Raw genomic sequence first — 18,331 nt, 5'->3', positions numbered from 1 at the left:
ATTGCAACTTTCTGAATAACAAGACATAGCAGGGAGTTGAAAATTTCAATAATTGGTTATATACTTTCCTTGTAGTGGTATATAATTGTTTATTTTTATTATCCTGATATTTAGTTTTTCTATAATTTGTCCTTTTCCCAGAACTTACAGTGAGCTAGCAGAATATTTAGGTTAGCAGACCAAAAATGGTTACAGAAACAATGAAGGAATGAATTTTTAAAATCAATTAAAAATCATATACAATTTGAATTAATGAAATGTGATAAGTATATCCAGTTGCAATCTGAACCCTCCAGTGGGAACATCATTGTTGAACTTTCTCTTGTATATTGTATATTTACTGTTGTTTATGAGTTACCATAGTAACTGTTGAAGAGGATGAGTGTAGAAGCATTGATAGTAACCTTTTCACATTTTTGCCAGATGTAAACAGATCTAACATTTTATGCAATAACCTCATAGAAATTTTTTTTTTAGTTGTTAATTGTATATTTTTTTGGGGGGTGGGGGGGTCAGTTCATTTTCAATTTTAACAAGGGCCCCCAAGTAGCCATTTTGAATGGCACTTTATATGGATACAGGAGAAGTTGAGATAAGGAACTGTTCGACCTCCAAAGTCCTATAGATCACGATGAAATGTTTCCCAAGTGGGAATAAGTGAAAGTTAACTGTTGCAAACCTTGACCAATACTGAATTCTAAGTCATGAAAATTATTTGACCTTTATGTACTTTAAGGTTCATAGTATTCTCTCACAGCAAGAACCCTGATTTTTTTGTCAACAACATAAGTTTTCTAGCCCAAACAATCAGCTGATCAAACTTTTGCAACAGTTTTGTTTCTTGCATTTATGAAATTAATGTTTATGTCTTTTGGGTCATTTTTTCAATTTAATCTTTTATTGATTTTTGTGTTTATAAATTATTTTAGTTCTGTCTGTTACAAGCACCAGAATTCAATGATTAAAACAGATAGCTTATAAGGAAGTGGTTTACTAATATCTTTTACTAAATGATGGCAATGTTTCCATGGAAATTTATGTTTTACATATAGTGCTAATTGTTGGCTTTCCATTCATGTGTCGTAGTAATTTGTTTTGTCAAAATATTCACAGGTGTACTTGAAGGTAAATGTTTTCTCTTTTTCTCTTTGTTTATAAAAAAAATATATGTTTTCTTTAAATTTTGTTGCTGATTATAATAAGAAAATATTGTGTTGAAGAGGACTTGCTTTAGATTTAATCCTTTCCTTAGTCAGTGGGGTTCTTTTAATTTCTAATTTTTACCTCATTGGTTAAATTCTACGGAAGATTATCTTTAAGAGCAGTTGCCTCATATTTCTATCATATGCTTGATATTTAGAAAATCAAATACTGACTTATTGTTTTCCTGGATGGACCTAAGCATACCATCATTTGTATTACTTTGAGAAGGTTAATTTAGAAAGAGTTTGTTAAATTTGATTCATCATTATCAGGTTTATACAGATGACCCAAAGTTTGCAATGGGAAAAATATACAAAAAAATAAGGCATACCAAAACTGAAATAGGCCATAACATCCAGATTGTCAAAGAAGTTGAGAACAAAGTTTTTGTCTAAAAATAAAGCATTTAAGATTTGAGAAATTGGAACCAAAGTTTGTAGTAATAGTATCCACACACACAGTGGTAGATATTTAAGTATCAGATAAAGTTTTACTGGGAATTTTAAAGATGAAAAAAATGAACAAAAGTATTGGAAGATTATGAATGCATTTTTAATGTTGCAATATAATAAGTATTTTTACACTCATTGGATTATAAAGCTAAAAAAATTGAACAGTAGTAAAGTAGAAATTAGATATACAATTGAATTGTTACAAGGACATTCTACATAATAAAAAATCAATTGGAAATATGAGAACCTGCTAATTTGTCTTCTGATAAACAAATAAGATGTTAACTTTAACATTCTAAATTAGTGATCAATGACAATAACATACTCCAATGAAAGGCATTGTATATAAAAAGATGGAGCATTTCATAAAAAAAATTGTTTTAGTGTGTTATTGTACATTTGTATATAATGGGGGGGGGGGGGGGGGGGGGATTAATATATATGAATAGATAAAAGAAGTATAGTATTATATTTATTGAATTAATATTTGATGGAGAAATGATTATTCTTAAGGTGGTATGGGAGTCTAAAATAAAAATGATAGAATTTGTTCATACTTTGTCAAAATGTAGTATCTATTGATACATGTTCAAAAATATTATAAGAATGATAGGTCACCGTGCATTTTCTCAAGCTACAGGTTGTGACAAAATGACAAATTTTGTATGGATTATACAGGAAAAAACAACATTTTGTGAATAGAAACTAAACAAAATGATAGAATTGTCAAATGTATTAGGAAAAGATTGCTTTCAGACAATGCTCTGAGAATATCAAAAGAAGAGATAGGGTCACCGTACGTTTTTTCCGGCTAAAAGACAAAATAGGAAAATTTCATGTAGAGGTCTTCAGAAAATGCACTGTTTTAGAGTTACCTCCCCTTAAATTGCCAATTTGAAAATATTCAAAAAACAACCAAAAATAATCTACACTTGTAAAAATATTAGTATTTATAAGTTATATTCTTATAAATTGGTTCTTTTAAATGAAAATTCACATGAAAAATCTGCATTCCTCCATCAAATATTGCTAATTTGATCGAAAAAATGGACCTTAGATTCTCTGTTTTTTTCAATCCAAGATGGCGAAAGACACCCATACCACCTTAATAAAGGAAGTTTATTTGTTTAGTGTTTTTTTAAGAGAACTTTTATTCTTATATATAACTATATGCGGTATGGGCTTAGCTCATTGTTGAAGGCAGCATAGTTACCTATAGCTGTTTATTTCTGTTTCATTTTGGTCTCTTGTGGAGAGTTTTCTCATTGGCAATCATACCACATCTTCTTTTTATAAGCAGTGTTTTTCAGTGGCTGATGACTCCATTTAAATTAATATATTATCAGCGCCTTGCTTTACAGACATTGACATTGTAATTTATCTACCAGAATTTAATACATTGATTTTAAGAAAACCAGTGCTTTTGAGTTACGAATGCATGAACTACCAGATGTGACTTTACCTGTGAACCTTTGATTTATATTTCAAACAGAGTTACATATCAAACACTAATATGTGTGTCAACTCCAAGGTAACAGGTCTGTAAGATAAATGATCTACAGTGTAAAACTCTTCATTTCTCTATTTAATATCATCATCGTGTTATAGGCACAGATACAGATAAAGCTGAAGGGACAGAGAAACTTAACCCAGGGGAGAATGTTAATTCAGTGGTAACAACAGAATTGACACAGTGTACAACCATTACTACACAAGCTGAAATCACACCTGTTAGTTCAAGTGCTGACACACCAGGTATGACATGTCAAGTCTACACTAGCTTAAATTATATGTGTTAATTCTGGTGATAACACATTAGGAATTTAAAATTACAACTCAAGCTGAAATCCCCTGTTGGTTCAAGTTCTGACACACTAGCCATGATGTGTCAGACTAAACAAGCTGAATTTACACCTGTTAGTTCTAGTGCTGACTAACCAGGTATGACATATAGGAGGAAGTTGCTTCTGTTTGTGCAATTACAAGTGCTGATAGTAACCAAACTGCCCTCAACAATGAGCAAAACCCATACTGTATAGTCAGCAATAACATCTGGCAGCATGAAGCATAACAAAATGTAAAATAATTTGAACAAGAAAACCAAAGGCCTAATTAAAAACTAAACAGTTTATGAAAAACAATAGAGATGCAATAACATGAACAAGAAATTATGAATAACAGACAGACTTATCAAGTTTGATATCTCCGCACTTTTAAAAAAACCAAACAATAAAAAGTGGTTAACAAGAAACAAAACAAGGTTCTTCAAACAAATAAACAATGTCTGCCTCACTCCAGCAGTGAGCTGTTCACAATAAAATTTTGATAATGAAAATGTTCAGACAGAAAGCTATGGTCAGCAGGAAAAACTGTTCACCTAAATTACCGAATTACTTCATCAGATGACAATATGAAGGATAAAATCCTAGCTATAAATAAATAGACGTACTAATTTGATTCAGTCACAGACCACTTTTGCAGGTGAGTTTTAGTATAAATATAAGATAAAAGATTATATCCCACTTTTGTTTTAGCTCTAACCACTGCACAGGCCAGACCTATGGTATTTCCTAAACATCCCAATGCTGATAAACCTGAACAAACTCCAAAGGAGGTTACCATGGAAACAGCCATTCCAACAGAAACTTCCACATCTAATGAAGATACATCTGTATCAGATAAACCTTCAGCTGTAGAAGTTACAAAAAGTAGGCATTTGAATTGCATTGTATTAATTTAGGGTAGCATTTGTCTTTATTTTACTCACACCCATACACCTAGATTAGACGAATAAATAGGTACACAAAATCAGAACAAAACAAATATAGAGAAAACCCATCTATGATACACCAGATACAAAACTAGAACCATCTATTAAAAAAACAGATACCTAACAAAAACCATCTATGGTATTACAGATACCAAACTAGAACCATCTTTAAAAAAAGATAACCAATCTAGATCATCTTTGAAATAACGGATACCAAAATAGAACCATCTATAAGATAACAGATACCAAAATAGAACCATCTGTAAAATAAGATACCAAACAAAACCCACCTATGATACTACAGATACCAATATAGGACCAGCTATGATCCAACAAACAGTTACCATCAATGAAAAACAAATACCAAACAATAACCATCCATAATACATCAAATACCAATCAGAATCCATCTATCTACTGGTATATTAATTATCTTAAATGATACATGTTGGAGCTAAGCAACAGATATATTATATGTTGGGGGTACGCTGATAGATAATGTCTATACATGATAACACCTATAATCTGATGTATAAATGATAAATGTTTAAGAAAATTGTATATTTTTCAGATAATGAACAACAGCAAGTAGATAAACCAGAACAAAAGAATGGAAAGCAGGAGGAAGAGGAAGAGAAAGAGCCAGAAATAATATATCCTGAGGGATACGCTCCTGTCCCTGCTAGTGAACCGGACTTGTCATTAATACCTAAAAAAAGTGCTTTGAAGGGGGCAGGTGGCGGAGGGGGAGGTGATATTATAAAGCCTGTCACACCTGTGTCTAGAGATAAAAATGATAATCATTCTCATGTGAACTTTTCTCATGTCGATGTTATAACTACACCTCAGATATCAAATGTGATAAAACAGCCCTCACCAAAGCCTTCACCAAAATCTACACCCTTATCTAGTGCTATGGCGCGGCCAAAACTTAGAGGTGGTTTAGCGTAAGTTTGTACTAAATAAATCTTTGTATTTGATTTTTTGTTTGTTTAGGGTAAATAGGAATTCATAACCAACTATGTCTGTTAATCAGTCTGTTACATGTCAAACTCTTGCAATCACTTGCATAAAACATTCAGCCAAAGTACTACATTGTTTAAAATATTGTATTGGTGAGAAGCTAAAAAAAAGTAGTCTTAGAAAAACAAACTGATGTAGTCTTCTCTACAGAACAATGAATAAAGCACTCTACAATTTAAACTGAGAATGAAATATAAAGAATAGGCACTAAAATTATTGTTATGAGGCTGAAACAAAGAAAAAAACCTACACAAGTGACATTGTTGTTTTTGTCTGAAATTGGAGGATAGTCCACTATTAGTAATTGTCAACTGACAATGATCTTTTATTAATGTTGTAGTAACCATGTTAAAAGTTGATATTCTATTAAAGAGTAAGGTACATGTGTATCTGATATTTTTGCGACATTAAAGATAATTTGACCTTTAAAATATATGTTATCTTGACATTTAAATCTTACAGCAGGTGCGACAGATTTGTTTGTAGAACTCTTGTTACTTGTGGTCTAATTTTCACTGTATAGGGTTGTTAGTCAGTGCCAAGATAGATTATATATCCTACAAGGGCTAACATTTTTGAAGAAACACAAAAAAAATTGTTCCAAGGAATCAGAACTTGAATAGTTAGTGCAATAGTTTGTGCATTTATGATATTTTGTAAAAAAAATCTTTCAAAATAATTCCATAATTTCAATGCTTTTATGCATGTAGTATCAAATATTTCTTTATAAAAGAAAATGCAATATTTCATTTGGTGATATTTTGACTGGTCATCCTTTATAAATATACCTTAAAAGTTCAGCATTTCCTTTTATATAGAAATACTATTGGCTGCAGCATTCTTTACTTTCTTCTTAAAGTTTGGTTCATTTTAGAGAGGTTCCAGTGTAAAACTTTATTTGCCCGCCACCAAGCATAAGCTAAACAAGATTGTGGAAATTGACTTGGCTTCTTTACTGTCAGCAACTAAAAAAATACAGGAAAAAATATTTAAAGTAACAAGCAACAGTGGATGTTAGTAATTCTTTTTTTTTTCTCATAAAGGCAATTATGATTTTAAGTATGAGCACCATTTACTATTTATTTCAGGCATTTTTCTACAGACAGCAATAAAGAAAATGTACCTATTCCTGTTTCCATGCCAACAGTTCCTCCAACTACCACGTCTTTCCATTCTAATGATGATTCCTCGTCAGATGATGAAGAGATTCGTTATCGTGATGACGAGGAAGAAGATGAAGAACAAGAACTTAGTAGGTTTTTAATTATTTAGAAAAGCAACCAAATATAAAAATCTTGTAATAGAAATACACTAATGTTTTACAAGTTACTCTCAATTGTAAATTCAAGACCCTCAAGGACGGTACCATTTTGATGATTGTCTCAGTCATTAGTTTTCAAATAAGGCTTTGGTGATATTTAGTCTTTTCTTATAAATGTTAGTCCTCTACAAGGTTAGGCAGTAAAAACAGCCCTAGGAGTTTATCTCATGATAAGGCATTATTTCAAAGATTTTCTCTTACATTTACTAACACTTATTTACTCAATAATTTTTACTTTTAGTTCTTATACAAATTGTGGTAAAAAGTGACTTTTTATTCTGTGTCACAGTCACTGTATCTGTCTATATCCATATGTATAGACAAGACAAGGACTGGTTTCTATAGTAATGTCAATTAACCAATATTTGCCAATATTGACTAATATTCCAGTAGTGACCAGATTGGCAGCAAATACTTGCAAATACTGATCGTTATTTACAAATACTGGTCAATTGAACTATTTTCACGGTTTATTTTTGCAAATCTTATGACTGTATATATTTATGCATGGGGAATATTTAATTCGAAAAAATACATGCATTATTAATGTTTAGATGACCTTTCTTTAACATTTCTTAATGATCCAATAATTGATTTGTTAAAAACTATCTGTCAATACATAGAAACTAGAAAATTTATTGTTACAAATTCTGATAATCTTTTAAATTTAGTTATTGCATGACATTGCAATTTTTAATGTTTGAGAAATTAAACATAATATTAATTTTTTTTTTGACAGGTTCATTAGCAGCAAAAGTAGCTCGCCAAGATAGTTTAGCAAAATTTTTAAGCGCTCGACCAACACGGCATGAATTAGTAGAGAAAAATATTATACATTCTGTAACAGAAGATCAATTTACAGAGAGGAGGTCTGCCATAGGAACAGCTTTAACTAGGTGTGTATCAACAGAACAACAAATACATCCATAATTAGTCAAATTCATTTATATAACACAAAGCAAATATTCAAAAAGATGATGTCTGAAATAGTTAAAAAGGGTTAGGGTAGAAATCAAATATACGACATTTAAAAAAAATACATACTCTGATTTTATATCTTAATTTATATAGGTGATGGATCTGAGAGAAAAAATCAATCTTTCTTTCCCAGCAAAACTATAACTTTATTCAATCAACCGCTACTAGAACAAATTTTAAGTCCCATTTATGGGCATCATGTTTTCTGGTCTGTGCGTCCGTTTGTTTGTTCAAACTTCTGTCTTTCGTTGGTCTGTCTGTCCCGCTTCAGGTTAAAGTTTTTGGCTGAGGTAGTTTTTAAAGAAGTTCAATCAACTTGAAATTTAGTACACATGTTCCTGATGATATAATCTTTCTAACTTTAATACCAAATTAGATTTTTTATCCCATTTCCATGGTCTACTGAACATAGAAAATGATAGTGTGAATAAGGCATCTGTTTACTTTGTTCTGCTAGAGGTTGCACTTTGAAAATACAACTGTTTCTCAAAACATGCCTCTTTTGGGGAGATCTTGAATATTCATATAAAATTAATTTTGTTTACATACTGGTTCCCAGTTATGCTCTCTGTGTTCCATCTCACAGAGGCATAATTTGGGAATGTTACCAGTAAATATACATGTGCATATTGTTTACATTGAAATCTGTGGTAACCTTTCATTCGAGGTAGGGTTAGTTAAGAAAATTAGAGTTAGTTTAAACTATGAGAAGTCAGGGCATATAAACGTTGAAAATATGCCACACAGCCCTATATTTTTACCTTTGAACAAAATTTTGGTGCATATGAACTTTCAATTCTAGGATAAGATTTTTTTCAAAACTTCATAGTAAAAGTGATTACAGTTTTAACCGTAAAAGGAGTTACTATGGAAAATTGCATTGTCAATATTTACAGAAATGCAACCTAGAGACAGCTTTGATTAATTTTTTGGGATACGATTGCTTTCAAGCAATCTGTAGACTTATACCGGTGGCTCAGAGCATTTCCCTCACGTCAGTCGTTTTATTCTAAACATTAAGGAACATCTCAGATTCTTATGATTGTCTTGCTTTAAAAGGTAAAAACAAACAAAGGGATTGAACTTAAACAACTTTCCTATAATATTCTTTTCATAATCTTCATGTTTCATAATTCCCTTGACTTATATGCATGTTTTTAACAACACGGAAAATCAGAAATAAGCAGTATTTGTATTTATAAATTTAGAAACACGTCAGAAGGAATTCCCAGATTTGATAAAATGCGAGAGTTCTCTGAATTCCGATAAATTGATTTCTGTCGTAAAAGAACTGAAGTGGAGTTTTTCTTATATGTTACCGTTATGAAACTGATATTTGAGATTGTACTACCATAAAGAAATAGAGAACCAACTAGGTTGTTTAATAAACATTCAATATACGTTCTTGCTCCAGGGTTTGTTTTGGAAATAATGTGCATGCATATAGATTTCTTGACTTCAAGGGGCTTTAGATTGAATGGTTGCTCTGAATTCCCCACTCAATTAATTAATTTATAACTCATGGGATCTTTTCTTTGTATGTCTGCTATTGAGGGTTATTGTTGTTGCATAATTTTTAATCATATGCATCATTTAAATTAAAATAAATGTCGTCCACATCGTAGAACACCCCTTCAGGCGAATTGGAGTCTTCCATATTATCGTTTCGAGTTGTCTCCCTTTTGGAAGTAACTTCCGTGAATTCTGAATCACAACACAATGAGTATTAGCTCGTTCTGTCAATAAAGGTCGTATTATATTAAAAACGATCGCAATTTAAACAGATAAATGTGTACGGAAAGGAGTCATGATCACTGACCCAAAGGAAATTAAATATTTAAAGAGTTAGGAATGGGGTTCCTCCTAGAATTAACGTAGGAAAATAGGTGATAAGATATGAAGTGAAATACCTCCTCTCACTCTGAGTCTCTGCTGTGGAAAGTAAACTTGGAATTGATAGTACAAAAATAAAACACAATAGGCCTAATTACAGTGTCCATACACTTTTATTCGGGATTGATATTTTGTAACTATTTTACATGTGCAGTTGAATTAGTTTTGAAAATAATATTATCCAGCTACATGCTATACATGTGTCAATGAAACAGCGACAATTGTATCCCGCAGAGCAATCTGCTCTTTGATTAACAATTGAAATTAAAGAATAGGTTGATACAATTCAGTTAAAGAACAGGTTGATACAATTCAGTTAAAGAATAAGTTGATACAATTCAGTTAAAGAATAATTTTCTCCCCATTTTCATATATTCATTAGAATTGGGTTCCGCTTTATTCTTGGTTTTTGTCGAGCCTGCAACTTTTGTTGCAGAAAGCTCGACATAGGGATAGTGATCCCGCGGCGGCGTTAGTTCACTTCTTAAAAGCTTTATATTTTAGAAGGTGGAAGACTTGGATGCTTCATACTTTGTATATAGATGCTTCATGTTACGAAGTTTCTGTCAGTCACATGTCTAATGTCCTTGACCTCATTTTCATGGTTCAGTGACCACTTGAAAAAAAAGTTCAGATTTTTTGTAATGTTGAATTCTTTCTTATTATGAGTAATAGGAAAACTATATTTGATATGTGCGTACCTTGCAAGGTCCTCATGTCTGTCAGACAGTTTTCACTTGACCTTGACCTCATTTCATGGACCAGTGAACAAGGTTAAGTTTTGGTGGTCAAGTCCATATCTCAGATACTGTAAGCAATAGGGCTTGTATATTCGGTGTATGGAAGGACTGTAAGGTGTTCATGTCCAACTGGCAGGTGTCATCTGACCTTGACCTCATTTTCATGGTTCAGTGGTTATAGTTAAGTTTTTGTGTTTTGGTCTGTTTTTCTCATACTAAATGCAACAGGTCTACTATATTTGTTGTATGGAATAATTGTATGGTGTACATGTATCGGGCAGATGTCATGTGACCTTGACCTCATTTTCATGGTTGAGTGGTCAAAGTTAAGTTTTTGAGTTTTGGTCTTTTTATCTAATACTATATGCCATAGGTCAACTTTATTTGGTGTATGGAAATAATTTATAATCTTTATGTCAGTCGCGCAGGTTTTATTTGACCGTGACCTCATTTTCACGGTTCATTGCACAGTGTTAAGTTTTTGTGTTTTGGTCTATTTTTCTTCAACTACCCAGTATAAGTAATAGGTCAACTTTTTATTTGGTATAGAAGCATTGTTAGCTGTACATGTCTGCCTGGCATGGTTCATCTGACCTTGACCTCATTTTCAAGGTTCATTGGTCTTTTTTTAGTTATCTTTATTAATGTTAAGTTTATGTGACAGTTGTTATAAAGCTTTATACTTAGGACTATCAACATAATATCAATGATTAGTACAGAAGGCGAGACATTTCAGCATGTGCACTCTTGTTTTTCATCGAACATTTTTAAGATATGCCTGTCACACCTTGACATTTATTCTTGATGTTATTTCTTATTTTTGTTCCATTGTTCAGTTGATCATGGCATTTGCTCAGGGTATCATTAACCAACATTTTTTGGGAGGAATTTTTGGGAAATTTACCCTATTAGGTCATAAGGGAATATTAGTCAAATAAAGACAAATATTAAGGATGTCATTTGAAAAAAAATCAAGAGCTTCTGGTTAAAATATCAACTTTTTATATTAAAAAATACTCTGAAGTCAATAAGATAGAGTGAGAGCGTTTTTTTAAAAATTTATTCTTGGTAACAGATAATGTTTTTATTTATTTTATAATTTTTTATTATTTTTGTTGGTTCACTTTCGTTTGTAATTGATTTATTTTTTTGGGTTTATTTAAAACCAACTTATAAAGAATTCATTATCATTTGGTGTCATTTTGATTTAATCTTTTGATCTATTATGATTTAAACATCTGATAGTTTTAAGAACAGATTTTAACACCAAGGGTCAATGTTACTTATGACATATCACAAAAAGAAAATCTAGTGATAACATGTCACCTTATAAAAAGGCTATCTGGATATAAAGTTTCATAAAAACAATATGTATCAAGAATTTACTAATTTGGCATTCTATTCAACCATACTGATTTTACGAATCGAACCTCCAGTCACATAAACCCCCCTCCCCCTAAAATAAGATCCAAAAAGAATCTATAGATTTATAGCGACCTGAAGTTGTTCTGTCTGATTTCTAAAAAGTCAAACTTGGAATTTAACATAATGTTGAATTTGAATCAAAGTACAAGTTAACCATAATTTGTTTATAGAAGAATAACAAATGTTTATGTTCTAGTAAAACAGTTAACAATTAAAGAATATTTGTTTATAGAAGAATAACAAATGTTTATGTACTAGTAAAACAGTTAACAATTAAAGAATATTTCCTGGAATACTTTTATTTACTATATTGTTGCCACAAAATTAAAGAATATTTCCTGGGATACTTTTATTTACTATATTGTTGCCACAAAATTAAAGAATATTTCCTGGGATACTTTTATTTACTATATTGTTGCCACAAAATTAAAGAATATTTCCTGGGATACTTTTATTTACTATATTGTTGCCACAAAATATGAAAAGTCTCATCTACAGTAGGCAACCAATAGTATCTGAAAGTTGTTGAATGTATTTTCACATTTGTATCTTAAAATGTATTGTACACAGTAATATTTTACAACATTATAATTATTATACAAGTTAGTTTGATTTGGAGTAGATTGGTCAGATGAAACCTGCATATATATGTAGAAATTTGTGACGAATCAATACAAAATATGACAACATTCTAATTATTTCCCTATTGCTAAAGTTTTGGACATTTTGCATATGCATGAAATACTTTTTCACATGTACAATGATAATGTGTTTTATGTTTTACAGACGATTGAGTTTGCGTCCTTCACAAGAAGAATTAGAACAAAGAAATATTTTACACAGTAAGTGGACACAATTTATTTTTACAGAAGTATAAAAATTGTACATGTCTTATTCAGCTAGTATTTTAATTATGAAATTATGTGATGCAAGCCATAATTTGTAAGAAATTTGGTTTAATATTAATGTGCCTTAAGAAAAAAAATATCCTGTGAATGTTTCAGTACTTGAAACTTAGTATTTTGTTTATTTAGAATAAATTGAGTTAATGAGATTACCATTAATTTGTTGTCACAAAATATAAAGGTAATTAAAAAAGATTAATTAATGGATGTTAAGAATTTATTTCTCTTTATTTGATTAAATTTGTAATCAACAGGTGACCCAGTGACCTGTAATCAGATTAATGTAATTTACATGTAGGTGTTACGTCTAAACATGACAGAACGGTGATCTATCTATAAATAAAATGACATGTGACACAACATTTGTTTTCATTTCATTCATTGACACCATAAGATCTGCTTGATCAGTGAAGATTTGTTATTCACATTATAGATTCAAAATGTATTGCCATGAAAATATGAATGTCTCTAACAAACAGTTGAAAAATATGATGAATGTTCTTACGTCTGCTAACTGTAGTCTGTTACAAGATTGTTTAAATGTTTTGAAAAACAATATGAGGAATTATTTTCAATATTTGTTAATAGTGCAAAGTAGTGAAGAAGCAAGGAAAGAAAAAGAAGAGAAGAAAAAATTTCTGATAAGAAAGGTAATTATTAAAATCTTTTTCTTTTGTTATTTGCTTTTTTTATCAATCAATTTGAATTTGCTATAAATGCATAAAGAGATGATATACCAGAGACAAAAGTTGTATACATTAAATAATATAAGAATACCTAGAGTGATGATCGTTTGTACTTATGAACAACAGTTGTTTCTGAATTTGAATTTTTGAATATCTCAACCCCCATTGAATAGTAAAAATCCTTTATTTTCAGACAATAATTTTAATTTAAGACAGAAGCTACTCTTTGTCATTCAATTCCTAGGATATGATTTCTATTCCAAATCATTGGTACATGGCCTAAAAGATTTAAATCTTCTTCTTTAAAATCGATCATTGTACTATTGCACAGAGTTGGAACTTCAATAACTTTGTTTGGAAATCAAATCATATGAAATCTGTATGTAGGTCTAACCATTCAAAAAAATAATAACAAAATACAGTGGACCAACCACCGGCAAGTTGAATTAAATTTGTTTTCTTTATATTTTAGTTAAGTTTTAGACCAAGTATTGAAGAATTGAAAGAAAGAAAAATTATCCAGTTTAGTGATTATGTTGAATGGACAGAAGCTCATGAGTATGACAGAAGGGCAGATAAACCTTGGACACGGTTAACACCTAAAGATAAGGTCAGTCTATTTATAGATCTTACAACATTAACCAGAGGTAAAATGTATCATGAAGTGTACAAAAAATAAAACAAAGAAATTTGACGAATTAGAGGATATGAGATATCTATCATGACACAAAATCCAAACATGCACAGCAAAAAACACATAAGCAAAGGAACAGTGCTTTTCTATTATAAGCATATTTTTAAAGAGTGACCAGTTACCACTTAACAGTATCTTACTTTCTTGTCATCAGGATTCTTCTCAAGAAATATTACATTTAATTTGATTTATTTACTAAAGGAGAAAAACAATTCATGATAAAGGAGTACAAATTTTTAAAGAGTTGAAACTAAGTATTCTTATTCTTTGTTATACAGGCTGCCATTAGAAAAGAATTAAATGAATTTAAAAGCAAAGAAATGGATGTTCATGAAGAAAGTAAACATCTAACTAGGTAAGTTTACAAACTTATTTCTGGCTACTTACAAATTCTGACAATCCATTTGGTATCCACTTAAGGGAACACTACCAACATAGGAGGCATTGGTTCAGCAGCTCTTTAGTTGTTTATTATATAATGAGTTTAAGAAAAACTCATAATGGTCTTTTAGATTTCTTGGTTAATAAATAAAGTGCCAATAAGACAACTATCTGTCAAATTCACAATTTTTAAAAGTAAACGGCTACAGATAACAGTACTGCCTTCAACTTGGAAAATTGTCTCACACAGAACAGCAAGGTATAAAGGTAGCCAAAAATGACTGGTTTAAAACCATTCAAACGGGGAAACCAATGGTCTAATCTTTATAAAAAAACAGAAACAAGAAACACTTATGAACCACATCAACAAACGACAACCACTGAACAACAGGTTCCTGAATTAAGACAGGTGCAAACAAATACAACCGCTTTAAACATTTTAATAGGTGTCAACCTTCACCCTAACCTGAAAAAATAGTAGCATCACAACACAGAAAGACACACTATGAAATATCAATTAAAATGGCTCAACTCAATCAAAAGACACATCAACTATTGGAGAGTGTAACATGTGGCACGGAGGAAATCATACAGTTGCATATTGGATGGAACTTTCAGATTACAATCAAGATTGGAAATATTAAATTTATTTATCACGCTTTAAATTCATAAGAATGCGAAGCTTTTTTTCTTTATCTATACTTTACTGTAATTTAGCAATAATCATTGAATCACTGAATAATCTTTTTGTAGATTTCATAGACCTTGACATATATAGACATTTTAGTGATAACCAAATCATATAGCAAAAAGTGCTGGAGCTGGCCAAAACAGACAAACCAGGATTGGTTATACAGTTCTACTGGTAGACAATGTATGTGGAACATCAGGGACTGTATCATGCCAGGACTCTTGTTTATTTTATTGTCAAATTGTTTCAGTTATATGGTACATCAGGGATTTATAGCTTTGCTATAACTTGAATGGGGAATATTAAATTGCATAATTTATATTTTAAATTAAATTGTTATTATTGTACTTAGAATTTTGTTGTTTTATCAATAAATGTTTTCAATTCTAATACAATTTAAAGAAGTGTCTTTTCTTCATGAAAATTAATATAAACAAGTACTATTTATTTTGAGAGAATAAGTTAGAGCTCTGAACATGTGAAATAAAAAAAAATAGTGTTGTGAAATAAACTTAAACAAAAGAAAAATAGGGCACACACTCACAGATGCAAATTAAGTGTTCAAAAATTTTGAAAATTTTTGGTGTTGCTAACTTTACAGTACAAAACGATAAAAACATTTTTGTTTATGTTAAAAGACACATTTTAACTAAGTATTATAATGTGAACAGATATCAAGCTATTCAAGATCTGGTTCTGTGTGGAAACAACTGGCATGATGATACTGTCTATAATGAAAGATATCCCCATAATTAGCATAGCTTGATCAATTTTAAACATATAAGATTGAGATGCAATATATAAATGTACCCATGTTAGGTGTATTATATTATACATTTTACATATAGGAGATGTAAAATTTTGTTGCATTTTTTGATACATGATCTTGTTAACATTGTATAAATATCATTGGATGAACCTATACATTGTAAATATTTGTCCTTGTCATCCTTAAACAAATTAATTTATCTATTTTTTACTTAATGCACCCATTATATGTTAAATTTTTAAAAGATGTGCCACATAGGAATAATTATAATGATATCAAATGATAAGTAATTATAAATGTCTGATTGTCAACTGAAGTTTAACGTCATTTAGATTTTAAGGGTCAAGTAAATTTGTTGCATGTGTTCATGATTCAATTGACTCTTAAAATTAATGTTGTGTAACTTAAAGTGATATTTTTGAAACAGTCTTGATATTTGACTTGCTTGCATTTACCTGTTTAAGTGTTGTCAGCTGAAAACTTAAAACTTTTTATAATAAAAATCCTGGAACACACTTTCTCAGTAGAAAATATATACTTGTCTTCAACTTTTAAGAATCTTTATTTGAATAGGAATTGTACCTAAAGTTTTATTTACTTAATTTTTAGCAATGGCTACCTGAATACCTGATTTTAAAGCTCATAATGCAATCTCAATCAGTTATAATGTCAAAACTTTCTCATGAGTAAAACTGTGAGGGAAACTTAAAAATTGGACAGTAATATTGTAATATGAATGGATAATTCTATAAGTCAATCCAACAAAATTTATAAGTGAAATGATTATAATGACCTCTTCTGCGAGTTTGACTTAGCAGATTCAATTAAAATATTAAGTAACATTTCTTGTGTGGCATAATTTTCCTTTGACTGCATGCTGTTTAAATGCTTACTTCTAAAGTGAAAACATAAAAGTAATGACTTTATATTTGTGATCTTCTCAAGCTTTAAATTGATAGATGAAATAAAGACAACTACACTCATGTTATCACTCAGTTCTGTGTTTATACAGGACAACTTGTTTGACCATTCTCTAAATAGTACACATGTGTGTTGATATCTTTATTTTCTTTATCTAATATCAGGCAAAATACACCTTTTGAATGTTGACACAGTTATATACCTTGCCAACAAATAAAAAAACAATTAAGAAAATAATTTAATTACAACTGTTAACACCAGAACAAATCAAACATCGTACAAGGAATCTGTCTGGATATAAATTAGTGCAAATAAAGTTTCTGCTTGCCCACAAAGTACACATACTATGTTTTGTGTCTAATTTAAAATTTGCCTTATATATATACACAAGAAAAGGTTATAGTTTAGTGAAATTTGATTTAGTTTAGTTTGTCCTCTTCATTGTTCATGGTTTACCAGTGTAACCATACGCTCTAACAGAAATGTATGGTACCAGTGTCACCATACGCTTTAACATAAATGTATGGTACCAGAGTTTATATTTATATGTAATACAGCTGAACATTATTTGCACACTTCTATATCAAAAGATAATTTCAAAATATAAAGATACAGTATCCAAGATCATTGCTTAAAAAGTTCTCTCAAATGAAAAATACAAAATAATAGGATCTTGTGATTCCCTAGGTCAGTATTATGATCAACTGGGTAGCCATAACCTAATTTCAAGTAAAAACATAAGTATTACTGACAACCTAAAATCTAAACTACAAATCTTTCACACTTAAATGTGGACACATTTATTTTTGTGGATATGTTTTTCTGAAGTCTGCATACAAGTCTAAAGAAAGTATTTAAATGTTTGAATCAATTCATTCCTTACAGTCAATAATGAGCACACAGTAGTTAAACAGACCTGAACGAACTGTTTATGTTAATTTATAAATTAAGCTAGATGCAATCTTATTAAATGTATGAAATACAAAAAAATATTTAGTTATATATTGTTCTAGTTTCTTCCTACCGACTATGAAAGGGTGTTTTGACACTTATCATCTTAAGCATTTTACTGATATTTTGCTCTAAAAGATGAGATATTATAGGAACTGAAACTTATAAAAAATATTTTTTTCCAAATAAATTTATGATTAAAAATTACCAATATAATGTAGATGCTATCCATTAAATATCAGTAATATTTTTTTTCTAAAAAACAGTTAATTTATTCTTCATAAATTTCAGAAGCAAGGAGGCTTTATGCCACCTTTTCTTTTTACTTTAGTGCTCAATAATAAGTCATAATTCTGTTTAAAATGTCATGTTTGTGTCTACTGTTCAAAATTTTTTCATTGTTATTTTTCTATAAAAAAATCGAGTTTTCATTTTCATACAAATAAAAAGAGTAGAAAATAAAATCACCAACATTTTTTGCAGAAGTTAATTAGATAATACAGTTTACACATTACTTAATATGAAAGT

The 18,331-nt window shown here is 30.2% G+C and overlaps 1 protein-coding gene across 5 annotated transcripts in view; it reads left to right on the top strand.

Annotated features, from left to right (window-relative positions):
* Nucleotides 1-17,285, top strand: part of LOC134683599 (phosphatase and actin regulator 1-like) — a 58,235-nt gene extending 40,950 nt beyond the window's left edge. For all 5 annotated transcript variants that reach the window (XM_063542917.1, XM_063542910.1, XM_063542931.1 and 2 more), the window contains 10 exons: nucleotides 3,264-3,410; nucleotides 4,190-4,363; nucleotides 4,997-5,372; nucleotides 6,537-6,700; nucleotides 7,509-7,665; nucleotides 12,592-12,647; nucleotides 13,299-13,360; nucleotides 13,869-14,006; nucleotides 14,369-14,445; nucleotides 15,225-17,285. In XM_063542917.1, the coding sequence (XP_063398987.1) occupies nucleotides 3,264-3,410; nucleotides 4,190-4,363; nucleotides 4,997-5,372; nucleotides 6,537-6,700; nucleotides 7,509-7,665; nucleotides 12,592-12,647; nucleotides 13,299-13,360; nucleotides 13,869-14,006; nucleotides 14,369-14,445; nucleotides 15,225-15,240 (1,367 nt within the window). In that variant the 3' untranslated portion in view covers nucleotides 15,241-17,285. The remainder of the gene's footprint in view (nucleotides 1-3,263; nucleotides 3,411-4,189; nucleotides 4,364-4,996; nucleotides 5,373-6,536; nucleotides 6,701-7,508; nucleotides 7,666-12,591; nucleotides 12,648-13,298; nucleotides 13,361-13,868; nucleotides 14,007-14,368; nucleotides 14,446-15,224) is intronic.
* Nucleotides 17,286-18,331: the final 1,046 nt, after the last annotated feature.

This window comes from Mytilus trossulus, chromosome 1 (genome assembly GCF_036588685.1).
Source record: "Mytilus trossulus isolate FHL-02 chromosome 1, PNRI_Mtr1.1.1.hap1, whole genome shotgun sequence".
In the NCBI taxonomy this organism is placed as follows: domain Eukaryota; kingdom Metazoa; phylum Mollusca; class Bivalvia; order Mytilida; family Mytilidae; genus Mytilus; species Mytilus trossulus.
This window is presented reverse-complemented; position numbering and strand designations above follow the sequence as displayed.